The following is a 21,247-nucleotide window of genomic DNA, read 5'->3' as shown; positions in this document are numbered from 1 at the left end:
GGCCTCAATCTCTAGTTTCAAGTCTTCTTCAATACAGCATGATGTTCATTTAGTACATTATGGACCATTTAGAGTCACACAGACCATAAAGCAGGGATGCTTTAGGGCGGGGCTACACGGTGATTGACAGGTTGCTGCCGCTACCAGAGCCTATACGGCGTCTCTACGTCACTCCTCCTCAGTTCAAATATGATAACTTACATTCACTGGTTTCATCGTCATATCATTGAATTTACTCGTCATTTTCCGTGCATTTGCCTACAAAGTTTAGCAACTCGTATCAGTTGACGCTAGTTACATGCACGCAGTGTTCAAAATAAACTTCCACCGTCACAGGAAACAACTTAATTTGGTTTAAACAACAGAAATACTTCGTTGGGTTTAGGTTCTGGTCTCCAGGGTGAACGATGTGTTTATTGGCCGCACCAGCTGCTCTGTGTGGGCTTTTGCAGTCTTTACACCTCCTTGTTCATGATTACGTGAAAAACATACAAAATGCTTTTGTGGGATTTTCACACGTTTAAGTGCAAGACACAGGCGACATGGAGGCGACGCAACACTCAGCTAGTTCTTTGATGTCGGTTCAGTGTTTCTGAGTCTTAAACACATTCACAAGTGAGCACACACACACACACACACACACACATCCTTTACTTATGCGGTGTGTGTGAGCGAGCTGGTAAAATGACTCATTCTTGCTATTCTCTCCTCCTGTCTCCCACTGAGTCCCTCGTAGTGTGGGAGAGATCCATCTACACCTCCTCATGCATCCCAATACCTGGTGCCATGACAACCCTCTGGCGAGCTCCTAAAGCAGCGACATTACAGTCGCACGTGTCTCCATGTGTAGCGCTGCATGTCGGGAACAACACGCGTCGTTAGCAGGTTGCTGAAACACCCAACCTGTAACGTTACGTGTTTGTTTTAGGATGTTTTATTGAGAACATCCCCGTTGATGTTGAGTGATTCAAGCTTTCACTCAGATAATAAACATACATACTGACTGAAACCGGCTTCCTCTTTCCATCACTGAACACAGGGAACGATGACTTCCACGACTTTGTGCTTGGTTGTCACTTTAAGTCTGTCTTTTTTACTTTTACTTCAAATCTGAGGCTGTCGGATGCCACTGACAACTTGATCCAAAATCTTATTTCTCTATAACATCAATAATATGACTAAATGAGCAACAATCAAAGAAAAAAGTATTCAGTTTCAGGCTTTAAAAACCTCAGCCAATCAGCATCATCAGGACTTTGATTGACACGGCGGTGAACACGAGCAAACATCCCAACAGCTGTCATTTAGGCGCGACAATGTCGGCCATCTTTACTCTGTGTTTTGTGCCAATTAGCAAATGTTAGCATGCTAACGTGCTAAACTGAACTAATGAACACGGTAAACGTTACACCTGCTTAACATCAGCACATTAGCGTTGTTACTGGGAGCATGTTAGCATCCAGATATTAGCATTACAGCCTCACAGAGCTGAACGATATGACATCACCTTTCTACGACCGAGCCTCAACCTTCTCAAACCAACGAGAAAAGCACAAACACAAATCTCTGATGTGAAATGAACAACACTGTTCTCGGGTCATCGCTCATATTAAGAAGCTGATTGAAAAAAGAGATGTTTTGAAGAATAACAACACCACGATGGAAAGCAGTGTCTCTCCACCATCTGTGCTGTGTAACCACGCCCCCCAGTGATGTCAGGGTGCACCGGAGTACAGAAGCAAGATTCTTAAAGGTGAGACTCTGTGTACGAATACAAACAACTCAGGAAAGTGTCCGACTGGAATTGCAAATGCTTACCGAGCCATCCGGCACCAGAGTTGGGGACACACATGTCCGTCTCGGCGCTGGGCAGGACGAAGCCCACCACGAACACCTCCACGCCGTCCGACATGAGCGCCAGCCCGAGGACGAAGAACAGCTGCCACTGGAACCTCCCGTGGCCACACTCCTGCATGATCAGCTCGTACTGCTGGGCGAGCTCCTCCTCGTCCGTCTGTCTCTCAGTTTCCAGGTCCTTGCGGCTCTTCAGGCTGTCGGAAACCGGCTGTCCCAGCGCCACCTGACCGTCCCGCGGCTTCCCGTCGTTGTGGGCCGGCACGCCTTGGTACTCCCCCTCGTAGATCTCGTCTTCGTCGTCGTGGCCCTCCGTGGCGTCGCTCGAGGCCTCGTCCTCGTCCTCGTTGGCTGCGTTGTCGGCGTAGTGACCGTCTTGCTGACCGTACTTGTTGCGGTTGTTCTCTTCTTCGTCCTCGTTCTGGAAGCGGTTGTAGCTGCGATGAGTCGAGTATTCGTCCGAGGCCCGGTCGACGGCTTTGCTTAAATTCTTGCCAGCGTGCCGCTTTGCTTCTTTAGCAATGTCCTTGGCCCCTTTAGCCAAGGCAGTGCTGTTGGTATGCGTTTCATCCATCTTGGAACGGGGAAATTTGGCACTAAAAGTCTTTTCGTTCAAATCTATTCAGATTTATTCCACCGGTTGCCACAAAGGTAAGGTGCCTTTCTTTTTCTTTCTTTCTGGTCCTCTAGTATGAGACTCAAAGCAGTTTATTCATGCTGAAAAGTCAGTCAGCTGCCAGAACAGTAATGATTAAGTAACGATGTCTAATTCCATTGGATGGGAGCAGCCAGACAGCGCTGAAATGAAGACAGTTGATCTGAAATTGGAAAAGATCCTCCGCCTGTCAGAGCTCAGCACAAGAGACCACCATCCTGAGGGGACAGAAAGAGAAAAGAAAGTTTAGTTTGATGAACAGCTGTCACAAATACTCGCCTTGGCACACTGAAAGAACTTCAAAAGAGCATCAGCCAGACTGAAGAGTTCAAACTAAAGAGAAAGATTCATTGAAAACAAACTGGTCTTCCAGTATTTTGTTTAGATTGAAATGTGTATATATTACAGACACCAGTAATTATGATGCAATGCAATGAATACAAGCTACAGCCTCCAAAAAGAGATGAATGAGCACATCTTTGACACATTGCCAAAGTAAAACACCTAATATGATGAGATTCACAAGGGTTCGATTGCATGCAGGGATCTTATGTGTGCAGCTGGTTGTACCTAATGAACTACATGTTGTGTTGCCTTTTTACAAGAAGAGGTGCATTTGTGTGTAGAACTGAACTAAGTTGATATCATTTATAGCCGACTTGTATCACACATTCAGAAATGTGTCCGTTGTAACCATGTTTTCCTTCAGAGCTGTTTCATTTCTGGATCATGTTTCTGTGCTGGGACGACGTGTCAGCCTGTATGACTGACTCCCCTTTAGGACTCTCTCCTGTGGCACTGGCATGACCTCTCAGGAGACCTGTCAACACGTCAGGGCCACGTCTGTACCACACTGCAGCCAGCGGTCACCAGGCAGCTGCAGGAGAAACGGGTCCTCACAATACACTCCAAAGCGCTTTAGCAGCACTGTCACTGCAGCTCCATTACAGAGCACGGACAGAACGAAAGCACACAAATACAACATGCTAAAGACACGTGGAGAAGGGTTTTCACGGCCATTTGACTGGAAATTCTAAAATACGCAAATTTATTTTCGCGAATGTAAAATCTTTTGATTGATGCAAATGAACCAAAAAAGATAAACAGTTGCAAAAGCAATGTTCAACAGTGTGTCTTCTCTCTAGTCAATCGCTTCAGTTTCAGGAGTCTCACACTTAAAACTTGCCTCCAACTTGTTTATCAATGATTAAAAATGCTGAAAGTAATATTTTTGGATCAGGACTTTTAGTTTTTGGCTCCAGTTTCCCCTCTAGTGTGAGTTTGACGTGTCACTTTCTGCTCGTCTGTCTTTTTATAAAAAAACGTTCACAGGAAACGTGCAGTTTCCGCTCGTCATATGCAAACCTTACAAAATAAAATCCTTACAAAATAACATTTTTAAATGCTTACTTTTAATTTTACTTACACGGCAAAAGTAGTTGTTTAGGTTAAGCAACAAAAGTACTTGTTTAGGTTTAAGCAATATCAGTACTTGGTTGGGTTTTAGATACTGGTTTGGGTTAAAATAAGTCATTTTCTTGTGTAACAAAACTAAGGTAAACTAAGTCAACAATGACTTGGTTTCACACTCGACACGAACAACGATCTCCTGGGTGAAAGTCCTGTGTTGGTACGAATACACAAATAACAAATATAAATGTAAGTATCGGGGGTGTCCATTATTAAAAGACTTGGATTGGAAACTGGGCCAAAAAAACTTGGTGCAAATGAACATTATGTCTTCACTGTAATGCATCTCGTTGATATCATGGAGCACAGCAGTCAGTGGCATCTGCTGATCAAAATCACTGACACAAATATCAGACAACCAGAAACAGAAATGATATCAGTGAAACGATTCAAACACAGGCGACTCAGCTCAGTGGTTTCTGGTTTCAGTTAGCCGGTGTTCTGCATAATCTGCTGTTTGCTGTATTTGTATCTGCAGTCCGTGGAGTGGAAAGCACACACTGAAGTGTTGAGACCGGGTGAGTCTCCAAATCGACCGTGGCAGGTTGATGCATGGTGTTTCTGCTCACCTTTGCTCTGCTGCATGAGATAAAACATCAGCTGGGATCTGTCGTTTGCACGTAAGCATCGGGGCTCCACAGCGACGTGAAGCTGCCCGACAGATTTTGGTGCAATGCAGCAATGAAATGAAGTCGGAAATGTGTTCTAACTAACTTTGTGCACGGCCCGATGATGAGACACTGACTCCCCCCCGGCCACCCTGTGGCTTCAGGAGAGTAAATAAAAAGACGGGCTGCCGTCGGGGTTTACGTTGCATCATTTCCCGCTTCGGTTTGGGTGAAGCATGAAGGCAAAAGTGAGTCTTTTACCGAGTTTTGTAATTCGGTATTTGAGTGAAATGAGTGCTGATTGAGCGGTCAGATGTTTATTTCTTACTTGGCTTCCTCACCAAGTGTAAAGGCAGTCAGTAAATATATGAAACTGTTCTCACCGGAAAGAGAACAAAAGGCTGTTCGTTGCATTGACTTCATATGTTTTCTTGCCAAGCGTTGGATGATTAGCTTAGCTTAGCATAAAGACTGGACATAGGGGGGAAAAGCTAGCCTGGCTCTCTCCAAGTTATTAAATGTAACTATTTATTGACGAATAATTAAAGGTCAGTACACTCAGCACTTTTTTGCATGGCAACCGCACAGTGTTCGTAAACATACATATATTTCAACTTTAGGAGAGTTTACCATGAAGCATCCCCTGCTTTATGGTCTGTGTGACTCTAAATGGACCATAATGTACTAAATGAACATCATGCTGTATTGAAGAAGACTTGAAACTAGAGATTGAGACATAAACTCATGTTTACAATGTTTACTGAGGTAATAAATCAAGAGAGAAGTAGAGTCATTTTCTATAGACTTCTATACAACCAGAGGAGTCGCCCCCTGGTGGACACTAGAGAGAATGCAGCTTTAAGACATGAAGGATTGGCATTTATGGAAAAGAAACTTTTAAAAAGATGCAACACGGCACAAAGACACAACAATGCTGGTTCCCCTGAAGCCAGAACATTAAAGGAATATGCATGTTGGAAGCACAGTCGACTCCAAACCTCCCTGAACTCATTCCTCCTCCAGCTGAGCGCGTTGACGTCTGGAGACTAAAGGTCGAACTCTGTGATAAAGCTCATGATATGCTCCGAGAGTTTCTGCACCGCATGGTCGAGAAGAAAATAGCCAATCAACTCGCTGCACTGCAACACGGAGAGAACTTTTTATAACAGAGGGGAAACGAATAATGGTGTATAACAGGCAGCCAGGTCTCGTCTCACCTCCTCCATGCTAGTTTCCCCTCGATGACTGTCAATCTCTCGTCACTTCTTCCTTCTCTCTCTCTCTCTCTCTCTCTCTCTCTCGTCATCCTCTCATCCGAGTGCGACAGGAGTTTCAAAGTCAGCGTCTTGATGGCAACGTAGACAAAATGAGTGATATGCCTCTTCTGTTGACATTTCATTATTCATGATAAGCTAACAGCTCTCCTCCTTATGCAAATGGTCATCAATGCTGACATTTAGAAGTCTTTCCATTCCCTTTGAGCCACAGTGTGATGCTGTGATTGGGGTTATTATAACGGCACCCTTATGATGTGATTTTTGCAATCAGCGAAAAAGTCCTGCGAGCTCTGAATCAGCAGTCCACGGAGGGAGAGGGGAAACCATTTCCTCGCAGTCGTGCTGTCATGGCCCGCTGACGCCATCCAGCCACGTTCATTAATCACTCACGCACACACGCAACACACGCACGCACACATGCACGCTCGCACTGTGCACGCTCGCACTGTGCACGCTCGCACTGTGCACGCTCGCACTGTGCACCATGTTTCCTGCAGGACATTCGAACAAACTTCCTCTGCAAAATATTGTGTTTTCAAAGAGGGGAAAAGAAATACGAACACGTGAGTTTCACACAGAGAGAGATCCTGTATCTGCATGCGACACGCTGATCGACAGTACGTAAATGTGAGTGGTGTGTGCAGAGCCCTACAGGCCTTCTGCTGTGCCCACAGATGGCTGCAGTGGGCAGTCACTGAATGCACATCGTGAGAAGGAAAGTACACGCCAAGCTCAGCAGATGCCTCACGAGTGAGGTTTAAGTTTGGACAGAAATAACGCAGGACTTCCTGCAGCTTAATATGCAATGTGAGTTCTGTCCTAAATGACCCGCTTTAGTGCTGTGTACGCCTGACTTAAGTATCTTTAAAAGAACGGGAATGGTGTTTGTATAAATACACTTGGAAACAGCGTTGAATACAAAGGTGAAAGGTTACAATCTGCATTAAGTGGAGGGACAAATGGCTGCAGTAGTGACAGGTATTCATCGTCTCCAGCTCCGATCAGCAGTGATGCGAACATGACACTCAGGTGGACGCGTTCATTTCCACCACTCTGACTGCTATGAACAAGTGTTTGTCGTCTCAGCCACAAATTCTGCGTCTCCATCAAAGCAGCGCTCAAATATTGTTCCAAATGAGTCGCCAACGAGCTTGAAAGAAAGACAAAAGTCACAGATGTTCAAAAAAGAAGGAACCAATGTGACATCTTCCCTGTGACACAGCAGAAAAAGAAAATAAATGCATACCCGCCTACTGGCAAAAGGGAAGTTTATCACCCATTTTAGCAGGTTTTCCAGCATTAAAAAAACCTGCACATAGAAGCTGATATTGTGGGAGAACGGGTTTTAGATAGAGGCTACCATGCCATGTTGAAATAGGGTTGAATAGAGTTTTAATATATTGCAAATGTTGGTTTTTATCTGCAAAAGCCCCTATAGATCTACCAGCCGAACACACCTCTGACCTGTGACGCAGGTGTCTGCAGCCTGTGTAAGTCAATGGCAAATCAGGGTCAGTGGACTGAAACACAGCAGTTAGAAAAACTTCACGTAAAAATCTGGATTTCAATGTCAAGCTGACGTCTTTTTAAAACTCACTGCAGGTCTGCAGACGTTGTAAGCAAACTTTGATTTAATTGATACCTAAATATCTAAAAATGAACTTTTCAGGAAACATCTTGTTCTGCTTTCCAAAACAAGGGGGGGGGGGGGGGCAGACTGATGAAGAAGCACTTTAAAAGCCCGCAGCCTCAAGAGGCTGTTGAAGCAGCAGCAATGAAGCATTCCAGTGATGAACACACACACACACACACACACACACACACACACACTACGTTATAAAGCAGCATCATGGCTCGGAGCTCAGACATCCACTGAGCACAAACACATGAATTCATAATTCATGAATTCACAAATGCTCTGCTGCAAAGGGAACTGTCAAACGACACAGCGCTTCATTTGGGTTCTCCTCCTGGTGTTCACACACACACACACACACACACGCACACACACACACACACACACACACACACACACACACACACACACACACACACTGCCTGAGTGCTTGTATATAATGATGACTGTGAGAGTTTACAGGCTGCTGGAGTTTGGCCAGCTGCTTTGGGGGTCACTGTGGGTGCCCAAACCGTGACTGTGTGTGTGTGTGAATTTCTTTCAATCATTTCTTTATTCTTCATTTTACTGGAAAAAAATACACCTAGCCCTGAAGGGACAAACCAAACACTGGCTGCAGTGAAAGCCTTTCACGCTTTTATCGTGAAGACCACCGCAGTTCTTCGACACGGGTGTGAAACCGTGATATGAGTCGCAGAGTAAAAGTACCTACAGTCGTGTTATTACGGTAAAGCCGGTCCCTGTGAGAGGCCAACAGCGTTACCGCCGTTTCGCACTCAGCGGCTCACGTAACCACAGGAACGGGAGGAGTGAGCTGAGCGGAATTCAGTTGGTTGCAATCTGCAACCTCACCACTGGATGTGCCACATCCACGGCACTTTAAATTGTTGGGGAAACACTCTCAGCCGCGTTCCCATTAAGAACCACATGTTCTGTGCTCTCATCTTCTGCAAACATCGATTTCTTTTGGTTTAGATTTCACATCTGAATGGCTTTACGATGTTCCAGTCTCTCCAGGCTACCGATTGGCTGACAGGATGGCATCCTTCTGCCCTGGCCCTCATCATGACATGTGGCGCGGACCCACGCAAGTCAAAGCTCCTCTTTTGTGTTTAGATGACGCCGAGATAACAACCAACAATACATGTTTGAACAGACCGAAGAGATGGCTGCATTGTCATCTGCTGAGCTAAAGCAAACACTGAGGTCCACATGCAGGCCCAAGGCAAACATCCACCGACAAAAGGAACCTTCAGAGCAGTGGCCAGCAGCCAACACCTGGATATGCTTCAACATCTTTGATCCAATCACACTTCCCGTTCGGTGTGGTGGGAGGGACAGCTTTATGCAAACACATCCGTCACTTTTTCCTCCTCTTTGTTCCGCTCAGGGTGCATGCACTGCTGCAGCCGACACAGCGGCTCCACCGGCCGAGCACCAGCCCACAGATATACACATTTGATTTAAAAAATCGAGGGGATATTTTTATAATTCTTATAACTCTTGGAAAGTTCCCCAACTTTTCCGTCTTCCACGCGCGCAGGGACTTTAATCATCATTGTACTGCCATTAGGGATAAATAACAGCATTTTATTCACCAGGTGCATCCGACATCTTCTCTTTGCATACTAAATGATCCCCCAGGCGGATAAAGATGCTTGCTATGTTCCACTGTGCAGCGGAGAGCGGAGGGAGATGAAGTTACAGTTTGGCACATTTAACAAAAGAAATGAAATACTCACAGCCTGCAGAGGACCAGACGCATCGTATCCGAGCGCGACGAGTCTACACGGCGGCAGAGATGGAAAGCATCGCGCCGAGATCTCTCGTTTCTTGTCTCCTGCGATGCAGCGGTTTCTCTGCTGCAGTCCGAGGGAAGACGAGAGAGGCTGAGAGGCTGAGAGGCTGAGAGGCTGAGGGGGAGGTGTGGTGGAGGCGAGGGAGAAGGGAGGGGGAGGAGAGGAGGGATAGGCAGACTGAAATCAATACAAACGGACAATCGTGAGTATTTCCCGTGTCATACAGCAGGATGTGTGTCGGAGGCTCGGTGATGAGGGTGTTGCGCAGCATCTCAGACCAAAGAGAAGGAGTGAGGAGGGGAAAGTGGCATGCTGGGAAGAAGTTCACTGAGGGATGACGGACTGTTGCTGGAGCACGACACGCTAGTCCAGTTTAATGAAATATGATAATCTGCTGTCAATCTCATGTAATAACACCACACATTTCAGGAGTTCGTAACTTGTCATAGAAGGAAAAGCTCAGGTGTTACTTATTTAAAGGCTCTGTTACATTCAGGTGTCACCGTTTAATTTGAACTCTGTTATTTACACCTGAGACATGTTGAAATGTCTTCCATGTTTGATATAATATCTTCGACACCCTCAGAATACGACTAAAAGCATTTCATTACAAAATGGATTGTAAATCGTGCCTGCAGCTGTTCACATATGTCGACCTTTTTAAAAAGCTCTTGTTGATTCAACTGTTGACCTGTCACGTTAGCTTAATGTGAGCAACACTTTGGGTATTCACTGTGCGACTGAGTCAGTTTGCTAACTTGCTAGCTCTTCTCCTACAACACGGATCAACATTTCAGTAGTTTTTACAACATAATACATTACATTGTACATTACTTTGTGGTGGTACCTCAAAAAGAGACATGTTGGCTGTTTCCTGCTGTGTCTTTCTCTCTGCACACATTCTGACTTTGTCATAGTAGGAATAAAGCACAGGTGTTACTAATAACGCTCACGATGTCTCCGTTCTATTCAAGAGTGCCAGTGAGAGTGAGCTAAACATGCACGATAGCAGGAGCCGCGAAGTTGCCCATATGTGTTTAAAGCCCCTTTTAGTACCGAGAGAGATTCAACTGATGAACCTCAACGGTCTCTATCTGCTCATCTCTGCTGCAGGCAGGCTGCAACCTCCGGTCCTGACGGGTGAAGCCGATGCTTCATGTCTTAAAGCTGCATTCTCTCTAGTGTCCACCAGGGGGCGACTCCTCTGGTTGTATAGAAGTCTATAGAAAATGACTCTACTTCTCTCTTGATTTATTACCTCAGTAAACATTGTAAACATGAGTTTATGTCTCAATCTCTAGTTTCAAGTCTTCTTCAATACAGCATGATGTTCATTTAGTACATGATGGTCCATTTAGAGTCACACAGACCATAAAGCAGGGGATGCTTTAGGGCGGGGCTACACGGTGATTGACAGGTCTCTACCAGAGACGTATACGGCGTCTCTACGTCACTCCTCAGTCCAGATATGGTCACTTCTGTTTACCGGTAGCAAAAAGCCAAGATGGCGACGGCCACATCATTGAACTCGAGGCTTCAAAACATCAGTACTCTAACCAACGGGTGACGTTACAATGACTACGTCCACTTCTTATATACAGTCTATAGCGACTGCATAACACACCTACATTTACGACAGAACTGCTGGCTGTTGCATCATGGGTAGTGTAGGCACCAGGTTTTGACAAGTAGGAAGAATGAAAAAGACGAAAGTTTCTGCTGCATTGATTTTGATCTTTATTTTTTGATCTGAGCTAATGATGACACCGATGTACAGTGTGTATGAAACGTAAGTGTATATGTGTGTGTTTCTTTGCACGTCTGAATCCAGCGTCTTTGTATCTGCGCCTTCTGAAGGAAGCCAGTCGGCGCCAAACCTTGAGGCTAAAAGTGTTCAATGCGGCCGTCTGGGCAGAGAGACTAAGCAATCCCCAAATAACCCAACCCATTCTGCATGGCTGCAGAAGGGCCATTATGAACCCCCGGTGAATGAGCACTCCTCTCCTCCGCTCTCAGAAATAACCATTACAGGAGAAATCTCAAGCAGCGAGGAAGGAAGCCTGCGAGGACGTCCCTCTCACTCAGTCAAACAAAAACGCAGACACATTTGCATTTCTATCGGGCAGCTGTCGTTTAATTTGAGGGTTGAAATGAATAAAACCAAACACGCGCACACACATTATTCATATCAGGACATGCCTGCACACACACACGCACACACACATATGCACATAACTCCTGCATTAACATTAACAAAGCATGAGATCTGTTCTGGGCATGCAAACTCAATACACTTTCAAATAATGGGGTCACCGTGGCGCACTGGGTGAAGAGGTTGTTTGGGAACCGGAAGGTCAACGGTTCGAACCCCGACTGGGACGTGTCACGTGTCGAAGTGAACCTGAGCAATACACTGAACCTCTGGCAGCCCACTGCTCCCTATATCCAGGGACGGGTCAAATGCAGAGACATGTCCCCCTTAAAGGGATGAAGATAGGATACATTCATCTCTCTTTGTCTTTTTTTCTCTTTTTTTCATAAACCATCATTCAGCCTTTGATCAATAAAGAATATGCTCCATGTGATCGTTGGAGTCTAAAGGCGGGTTTACACCTAAAGGTCTGGTTCCTGAATCGAAACCAATGCAAAGATGATACACGACACGACCTTTGGGGAGAACGCTCAGACGATACACTGGGAAATTGATTTTGAGCAGTTTAGTTGGATGTGCGATATGGAGTTTAATTGATTTCTAATTACACGCTCTGGTGGGCGCGTCATTTCATGCGTAAAAAACAACAACAAAGGGGTCGTTAGCAAGGTGTGCTTTCGAATGAATCAGGATGCACTGCTTTGTTTCTCCTGTAATTACACACTCCACTCATCTTCCCACTCACACACCTTCAGAAACATGTGTTTTGAGAGGCAGGTAATTACTTGTTTTTGCTATAACTTACTGAGTATGTACTCTGGAAAGAAACTGACTGATTCAAAGTAATGGACAAACGATATTCGGTTGGATTTAAGGGGAGACAAGGGGAGTTTAGTACTTACGTTATTTTGTGTAAAAATGCAACTGAGGTATGATCTAATGCTTACTTTTGGTGAATTTAGGAGAAAAGAAAGTAGTCAAATAAGCACATGAATGTGTTTTTTATTCTTAGTCTGAAAGAAGATGCTTTCAAAATAGTGCAAAATCTCAAAATTGACCAGTGCATTAAAAAAATAGTTTTTTTCCTGGGGTGTATTCCCTTAACTTACCTAAAAATCACTCACAAAACACTCAACATCAGTCGTTTTAACCCTTCACGCGCATAACGAAGATGCTGGATATAACTGATTACTCTGCCAGGACTCGTCTCAGGAAGCTGCAGAAAAAGAGCTCGTGAGCGTCGAGCTGCTGTTGAGTTGGTGTTTAGTAACAAGAACAAAATGGCCTCTGGAAGATCCCGGCTGTAAAGGTTAATTACATTTCTTAACACACGGGGGTGAAGGGTTTCTGAAGAGGAGACTCCAGGAGGATGACAGGAAGAAGAGATGGCAATATGTAAAGACAGAGAGGAGGAATAATAATCAATCTTCATACAGCACGCCTGAAGAAAGACGTTGGATCAGCGGTCACAGGGATTGTCGATGTGCTGCGATGCTATTTCTTTGGACGTCTGTTCGTCGTCTCTGGTTCCACGGCCACGGCCTGATGTGCCTTCGCCCTGTGATCTTCTACATGTATTTTCCCGTCACAGGAACAAATGGAGGACGGAGGATTAGCACAGAGAGACCAGCATCTCTGCAGCTCTCTGCTCTTCAAACTGCTGCTGAGTTATTTACACGCACTGGAGATGACATGTGTGTGACACGTCTGGAAAACAGGAAGTCTGGACTTTGAACTGACAGGTGTTTTATCTTTTCTCGATTGCTGACACGCATCGGTCATTACCATCCCATGCTTGGTCAGTATTTGCTTTTCCAGTCTGCTTTACCAACATGCATCCTGACAAGTTCATCTCACCTGCAAAACTCACTCACACCATTAAAATGCTTCTCAAAATGAGATTGTTTGACACTGAGCTGGGTATCGTTCCTCAATACCTTAAAGAATCGATCGAAATAACCCAGAAGCAAGTACTGATTTTCTCCAGTCGATCGATACCTGCATTCAAACCTTGTTTTCTATTTGTATGGTTTTGCTCAAAGCCAATCACAGCAAGCATTCTTCCATGTATCCGTCGCAGCAGCTGCAGCCCACACAGTCTGCGGTGAGGTTTAGATGCCTCCGAAACATTGGAAAGTACGGCTTAAACACTTGCTCAGGTTTAAGCAACTCAGCCACTGAGTTAGGTTTAGTAACGATGAGAACGGGCTGATGCTGCACACCTGTGGCGTCAAGTAAAAATAAAGACGGAGGCAAAGGAATGTTCCCATTTACATGAAGGTTATTGAATTAAGTAGAAAATAAACATATCAATTAAAGTGCTGTGTTGGTGCCGGAACCACTTTGAGATTCACAAAAATAATGTACGTTTAGGAAAAGATTGTGGAAACACAGTTGTGTTTCAGCAACAAAACCTCTGGGTTAGTTTTAGGTAAAGATCTTTGGTTTGGGTTAAAATACCTGGAGCCTGATGGTCCCCAAGATGAGAAACAGCTTTTTGTGGTCTGCACCAAGGACCACAGTGTGCCCGAGGTAAAGTGGACCTTTCTATTAGTGGAGAAATGAACACTGACTGCTTATCCCTCAGGTACAGAAGCATCCACTCGGATCTCAGTTACGAGGAGATAAATAACCCGCCGGTGGGACCAGAAACCGCTGCTTGGTTGAGGAGGTTCAGCACATGTTGATCTCTGATCATGTTGTTGCTGCGGACTTGATGCTATCGTGGTAATACTTTATCTTTATGCTGATCTCTTCATGATGTTGAACACTTTTAGGCGGTGTCGATGACAGGATCGTCATCGTGTATTGTTTCGTGTTCATTGATGCAGTGCTGCTGACTCTGTGTTGCTCTGAATCATTTATTCCATGTTTGTTTCATGTCGCTCTCTATCCTGCAAAACCGACTGCCCTCCGAGGGGCAGAATAAAGGTGACGGTTGAGACTGCATTAACGGTTCTCGTTGCTCAAGTGGTTGAAAATGTAACAGCAGCAAAGTATGAGCTGAAGCTCTCATGAAGACTTCACAGTAGGCGTCACTCCAGCGGTCTTTTATGACATTATTCCCTGTCAAGCTCACGTCCAAGGTAATTTGTAAGTCAGCGTGCGGGATTCTGATGACATTTTTTGTCAAAGCTGATGTCGTTCTCTATCCCTCTGTTCCTTCCTGATGCCTTAAAGTCAGTAATCACAAACCGCACAGGTTTCTGAGTTATAGACTCACTCTCAGGCTGAATGAGGAAACTACTTTAGCCCATTCTCCATCTCTCTGTTATCCACGACTCACACACACACATACACGGGAGTAGGAGGTGGGCCACGGCATCCCATATTGCGCTCCATAATTTGTCATCTTCCATTAGGACGGAGGATACTAGATGGATAGTGACAGTGATGTTAATTGCTTTCCTCCTCCTTGTCAGCCAGAGGTTGGGTGCAGAGACAGCAGGAGAGGTAGAAAGAAAGTACTTCCATGTAAGTATGTAAGGTTGTCCACAATAACAGATACTGCACCGCATTTTTATTCTTCTCTTCTTCCACTTCTTGTTTTTCTGATTCTGTTTCAGCCCATTCAGTTGTGTCTGGCCGGCCGAATCCATCTACATGAGTTCTGCTCCTTTGTTTTTAATCCCATTGTCACATTACTGATCACTGTGCAAGACTTCTCTACATTTCTAGATATATATTTTCCTCGTCCCTCCGGAGCTCCAACTGCAGGTCCAAGGCTGGGTCTGTCCACGGTGGACCGGTCTCTGCTGGAGGATCTGGGTCTGTCCACAGTGGACCGGTCTCTGCTGGAGGATCTGGGTCTGTCCACGGTGGACCGGTCTCTGCTGGAGGATCTGGGTCTGTCCACAGTGGACCGGTCTCTGCTGGAGGATCTGGGTCTGTCCACGGTGGACCGGTCTCTGCTGGAGGATCTGGGTCTGTCCACGGTGGACCGGTCTCTGCTGGAGGATCTGGGTCTGTCCACGGTGGACCGGTCTCTGCTGGAGGATCTGGGTCTGTCCACGGTGGACCGGTCTCTGCTGTAGGATCTGGGTCTGTCCACAGTGGACCGGTCTCTGCTGGAGGATCTGGGTCTGTCCACGGTGGACCGGTCTCTGCTGTAGGATCTGGGTCTGTTCACGGTGGACCGGTCTCTGCTGGAGGATCTGGGTCTGTTCACGGTGGACCGGTCAAACTTTCCTGCAGGTCTATCGAGAAAACTGTTCATTTCTCGCAGACCACATGGCAGCAACAATGTTGGCAGTGAGGACAGGAAGTGGACCATAATCTCTGCAGTGATTTTCAAATCATGGTCAGAGTTCCTCGGCTGATAGAGACACCTTCTCCTCTCTGCTCCATCCTGTTCTCAGGACGCCGTCATTTCTATTGAAATAAAAACGTTGGCAGAGGTCAGCGGGGTTGTTAGAAAGTTCCCCAAAGGCAACGAGCAGGGGGCGTCCTCATGCTGGAGGGTGTGTTGGAACGGATACGTGATCTATGTGCACAAGTAGCAGCTGGGCTATTCAGGCCAGAAGTGCATTCATGGTCCGCTAGTCAATGCACATCACGCCCAAGACGGCTGTATTTACAATGTCCTTCAGCAGCTGGGACAACATCAGCCTCGTGTCTTGTCTTTTCTAAAATTGTCTTTAATTTGAAAATAGCGTCACATAAATAATTGGATGCGTCAAACCTCTAAAGGAGGTTGAAGAAAGGAACAAACTGCAGTCCCGGCTGGTCTCGTCCAGCATTCGTAGCGATGCCTATTCGAAAAATAATGCACTGTAATTTGTCGGTATCCCACAAAACGACTTCCTATTTCATCCCCGTAATCATGAACGACGAAGTATCGAGGCTGCAAAAGCACACACAGTGGACCGGTCTCTGCTGGAGGATCTGCAGGAGGAGAGGTGGATGAGCTCTACGTTCCACATGTGAAACAAGAAGTCAACGGTCATTTGTTTTGTCACATAACTTGCCTCATGTATACGGCACTTCCGTAGTTATTTGAACCAAAACGAGAATCTTTCACTGAACCTAACCAAGTATTTATGTTGCCTAAACCTAAATGAGTAGTTTCCTGTGAATAAGGAAGTTTATTTTAAAGACTGGATGAATGTAACCAGCTGAATTGGTACGTGTTGCTGGCTTTCGTAGGAAAACGCACGGAAATGAGGGGAAGCTTTTTGTAAAATATCAAAAGAAACATTGTATGAGGATAGTTGCAGAGTTTGAGCCAAAAGTACTTTACTTCTTGACGTCATTTATTAAGATCATTTCTCTTTTTTTAAAGCTGCACTTTTGTGTAATAAGTGTGAAATAGAATACTTGGAAACTTGGATCATCATTCAGCACCAATGTCAGCGTGACCATTCCAGAGGTTTCAAAGTGCTGCAGAGATGCAGAGGGAGCCAGTTGTGCCATAAACCTGCAGACAAGAAGAAGAAAAACAGCAAAGGAAGAAACAAAACCTGATCATGCAGCTAGAAAAACAACACACAGACAGACAGACGCGTTTGATGCGTGTTCTGGTCTCAATAGTTAAAACAGTGTATTTCTCTCTGGAGACAGAAGCCGCCCAGACGTGAAGAACACGTTAAGCTTTTATTTTCCAGTGAAATCCACACAAAGCATGACTCTCCCCAGACCTCCTTAGCCTCAGCTGGGTACTGTTATACTGCTTGTTGTGTACGAGGGGAGCCGTTCTCACTCATGCGGATGACGACTGTAATTCGGCTAGAAGGAGAAAAAACGCTGACTCTGCAAAGCCTGCCTGTCTAAGGTCAAAGCATTTCCAGTGTCACTGACAAATGAGCTGTATTTCAGGCCGCCGCTCGCCGGGCGTTCTGCTCTGTTGTCTTTAAAACAGGGATGGAGGGAGGGGAGGACACACACACACACACTCACACACATGGACACCCAGACGTGCAGCAGTATACTGTATGCAGAAACCTAAACAATATTCTCCTTTAGCTTTAATATGCAGAACTATGCAGTTGTGTTTGCTTAGCAGAAGAGACTGGACTTCTTTGTTCCCTATATTAATAAAAAACTATTTATTTTAATGTTTTTATTCATTTAATGTTTTAATTTATTTTATTTTATTTTATTTTATTTTATTTTATTTTATTTTATTTTATTTTATTTTATTTTATTTTATTTTATTTTATTTTATTTTATTTTATTTTATTTTATTTATTTATTTATTTATTTATTTATTTATTTATTTATTTATTTATTTATTTATTTATTTATTTATTTATTTATTTATTTATTTATTTATTTATTTATTTATTTATTTATTTATTTATTTATTTATTTGTTTCTATTTGTTATTTATATATTATTGTTATTGGCTATAATGATCAGTTTTTGCATTTCAACAGACACATTTCACTCTTACACCTTTAGTAATGTACAGTATATGTACGTCAAGTGATTTATTATGAATACATCTTCAAAGGGACGAAACTATGAGAAAACTGTACACGACTACTTTTACACAAACCTGCAGTACGTTTATAGAAATACAAATTGCATCGCTAAGAGTAACTGTACTAACGGTGTGGTTCATGGCGTGCAGGCTGTTTTTTCTGTATGAGGTGACAGACATTGGCTGGATGTGATATTATGTCTTTTCATTACCTTTCAATGGTCCGCAACACGGGGACACTCTATTAGAAATATGATATATTTTGATATTGCAGGGCTGTAAAGACAACACTGTCGCTGGAAGGGCTGTTTACAAGCTGGCACATTTAAAATGTGGAGGAATCATCTTCATTTAAAGGGGACAAATCATGCTTTACATTTTCATGTTCATAGTTGTATTTTGGTTTTCTGCTAGAACATGTTTACATGTTTCAATGTTCTAAACACACCTTTTGTTCTCATACTGTCCGTTTTAAAATACCTGTATTCACCATCTGTCTGAAGGGGGGGGGGGGGGGGGGATTGCAAAGTCAGTCCGTTTGGGTTTTTTTGCATTTGAATTTGAATTTGTCAGAGAAGAGATAACGTTGTGCACACTAGTCCTCCTTCATCGTGAAGTCATGTGACCGTGGGGGAGTTCCCATATAGCCACATTTTTTACTTCTGCTGATTATATTCACGCTCGTATTCAAGTTGTGTTCATTTGTGAATAATTATCTTGCTGAACAAAACCTGTAAGTATCATAAACTTTTGTTTTCTGCAATAATCCAAAATCCAGTGGAACGGTCCCGTTGGCTTTGTGTTGGAGGGAACCAATGTGACGCTAACTTCAAGGTTGGCCCAAAAACACATCATCCCTGCTGCACTCTATTTGAAGTAGAATTAAATGGAATTAATTTGTAGCATTCCAGAAAGAATTGATTCATTCACTGCTCATCTGCTATTTGTATTCATCTCATAACTAAAGAGCACAAACGAATGAGTGTGTGAATCTTTATAAGTTTATCTCTTTATTCCCTCCTCACACTGCTCCATGACAGTCAACGACAGACTATAACTATGCATCTGTGTATGCAGCTCTGTGAAGTAGCTCAAGTACTATTGAGATGTTTAAATGTGAGGATTGTATTGATTGCTGCAGCAGCATTAAGGTTTGTACTGTATGTACCGGCCTCGGCCAGCAGAGGGCGGAGCCTCCATTCTTCTGTCTCTGTTTTGTTTTTTACTGTAAAACATTTTTTAAATGTTGTCTTTCAAAGCCACAATATCAAGAAAGTTATTGTTGATTAATATTGTATTATTATTATTATTATTTATATTATTATTTATATAATTAAATACAATGCACACAAAATGGACTTTAGGTCAAATCAATATACTGTCCGATGATATTTTCTTAAAAAATGAAACACAGCAAAATAAAATTCAAAAATAAAGATTATTAAAAGACTATCACAGTGTACATATAACTTACAGAACTCAGACAGCAATGGTCGAGTATCTGAATCGAATTGTACTTCCTTGTCTTTGCAGCTGTTTTGCATCTTATTGCAATTGTTTTGAGTCTCTTTGCAGTTCTTTCATGTTTCATTGTCGTCATTTTGAGTCTCTTCCTGGTTGTACGTTTTTCTCTTCTGGAGACATTTTGTAGGTGAGGGCCAGGATGGGGCCCTGACACTCTGGGCCCCTGTGCCTGGTAGGCCCCATTCAGTAATCCACCCATGCTGCTATAAATCCTTGTGTATGTCTTTTTACCACATTTGTCCGTCTGTGTATTTCTGTTTGCATGCTTGAATCCATGAATTATCCTTGAGGGACAAATAAAGTATTCTTATGGGACTAAATACAGTAAAGCGCTTTGCCGTTAAACTGAAAGCATTTGCTGCGCTCTGATTTAACCGTACACACATGACACATGCAGCCTGTAAACATTTGAATGCTTCCTCCTGGTTTCCTGGCAACAGTTTCCAAGTCATCTAGTAAAGGATGTCATGGTGTCAGGATTAGTGTCACAGCTGTTTTACCTTGATGAGATAAACCCACACACGAAAACAACTTTATTATCGTCCACCACAGCGTGTCTCTTAACAGCTCCGGGCCGCCAGCAGAGGGCACAGCGATCATACGCGGCAGGTCACACACTGATCCAACCTTTCCTGAGACTGTCCTCCCTCAGCCTACTGCTCGGCAGTCACGTCTACATGCAGCTGCTGTAAAATAACCTGAAACTCATGAAGATGTTTGGAAAACCTCACCATGAAGTGTTGTAACAAAACCACAATCAGTGAAGCCAAACAATTTGAAAGAGTGGCAGCAAATGCCAAAAAAACAAATACTTTCCCTGGATTTACTCTGTTGTTATATCCACGAGGAAGTGCATGACATCATTATGAAGTACAATAATCCATCCCAGTGAGCCAGCTGCTTCCTTCCCTCCTGCCCACTCGGAGCTGCTGACCCATGTGGAATATGCAGCTCGAAAGAGGATGTGATTTAATCACATTACAGCCTGATCAGCCCTGCCTGAGTCATGGTCCCTGACTCCATGGCCTCTGGATGAATCACAGATGCACCACAACATGGGACGGTTTGTACACCGTGATTAAATCAGCTGCTTAAATCCAATTCAGTCCAGCAACAGGTTACGTCCACGCCCTTCCCCAGGCTGCACCTCCATGTTGCACAGCGACTGTCTCGATTTTCAGGTTAACGTGAAATGATGGGATCGGCTGGGAGTGGTCTCACTGGTATCGTCTGAGAGTTCATGACCTCACCTTATTTTCACACTTCTATACTAAGCTGTACTTCCTTCTCCTGCACAGTGTGTTCATCACATCTGATTAGTCTTAAAATAAAAGCTTTGATCGAGGAAATAATCAATCAAACAGACAATATTTCCAGAAACAATTAGTAAAAGTATTGTGTTCGCGTTCTATAGTATAGTTTGAATTGGTGAGTGGCTAGAGCTTTCAAACACCTGTTAACTGAACTCTCAGCTTCCTGCCGCTCACACTTTTTCCTTTCGATGGAGGAGAAGAGTTTGTGCAGCTAATAGGAGTCTTGTGGTTTGTTCGCTTCCAGGTCTCATGATTTCATGGAGCTGCATCCGACTCACAAGACCCATGACATGGCTAAAAGCTCTCCTGTAACTCATTGGAACACGGGTGTTTGGATGTTGTGTGTGTGTGTGTGTGTGTGTGTGTGTGTGTTTGTGATGAATCGCGCAAGGATTATCACATGACTCATGGTCCACATAAGTACAGTCCTGTTATAAAGGCTTATGTCAAGGGAGGTAAGGAGATGGAGAGAGGGAACATTCCTATTGAATAAAAGTGTCATGGCACTTATTAGGATGATAAATATCTTAAAGTGGAC

General features: G+C 44.0%; 1 protein-coding gene across 1 annotated transcript in view; it reads right to left on the bottom strand.

Annotated features, from left to right (window-relative positions):
- The window catches only part of LOC306792631 (synaptic vesicle glycoprotein 2C-like), a gene marked incomplete at its 5' end in the record, with an annotated part of 17,688 nt that extends 15,260 nt beyond the window's left edge, over positions 1-2,428 (bottom strand). The window contains one exon of the mRNA XM_079289883.1: positions 1,819-2,428. Within this exon, the coding sequence (XP_079146009.1) occupies positions 1,819-2,428 (610 nt within the window). The remainder of the gene's footprint in view (positions 1-1,818) is intronic.
- Positions 2,429-21,247: the final 18,819 nt, after the last annotated feature.

The sequence above is a fragment of the Melanostigma gelatinosum genome (assembly GCF_949748355.1).
Source record: "Melanostigma gelatinosum genome assembly, chromosome: 18".
NCBI classification, from domain to species: domain Eukaryota; kingdom Metazoa; phylum Chordata; class Actinopteri; order Perciformes; family Zoarcidae; genus Melanostigma; species Melanostigma gelatinosum.
Note: the sequence above shows the minus strand (reverse complement) of the source record. Positions and strands in the feature narration are given on the sequence as shown.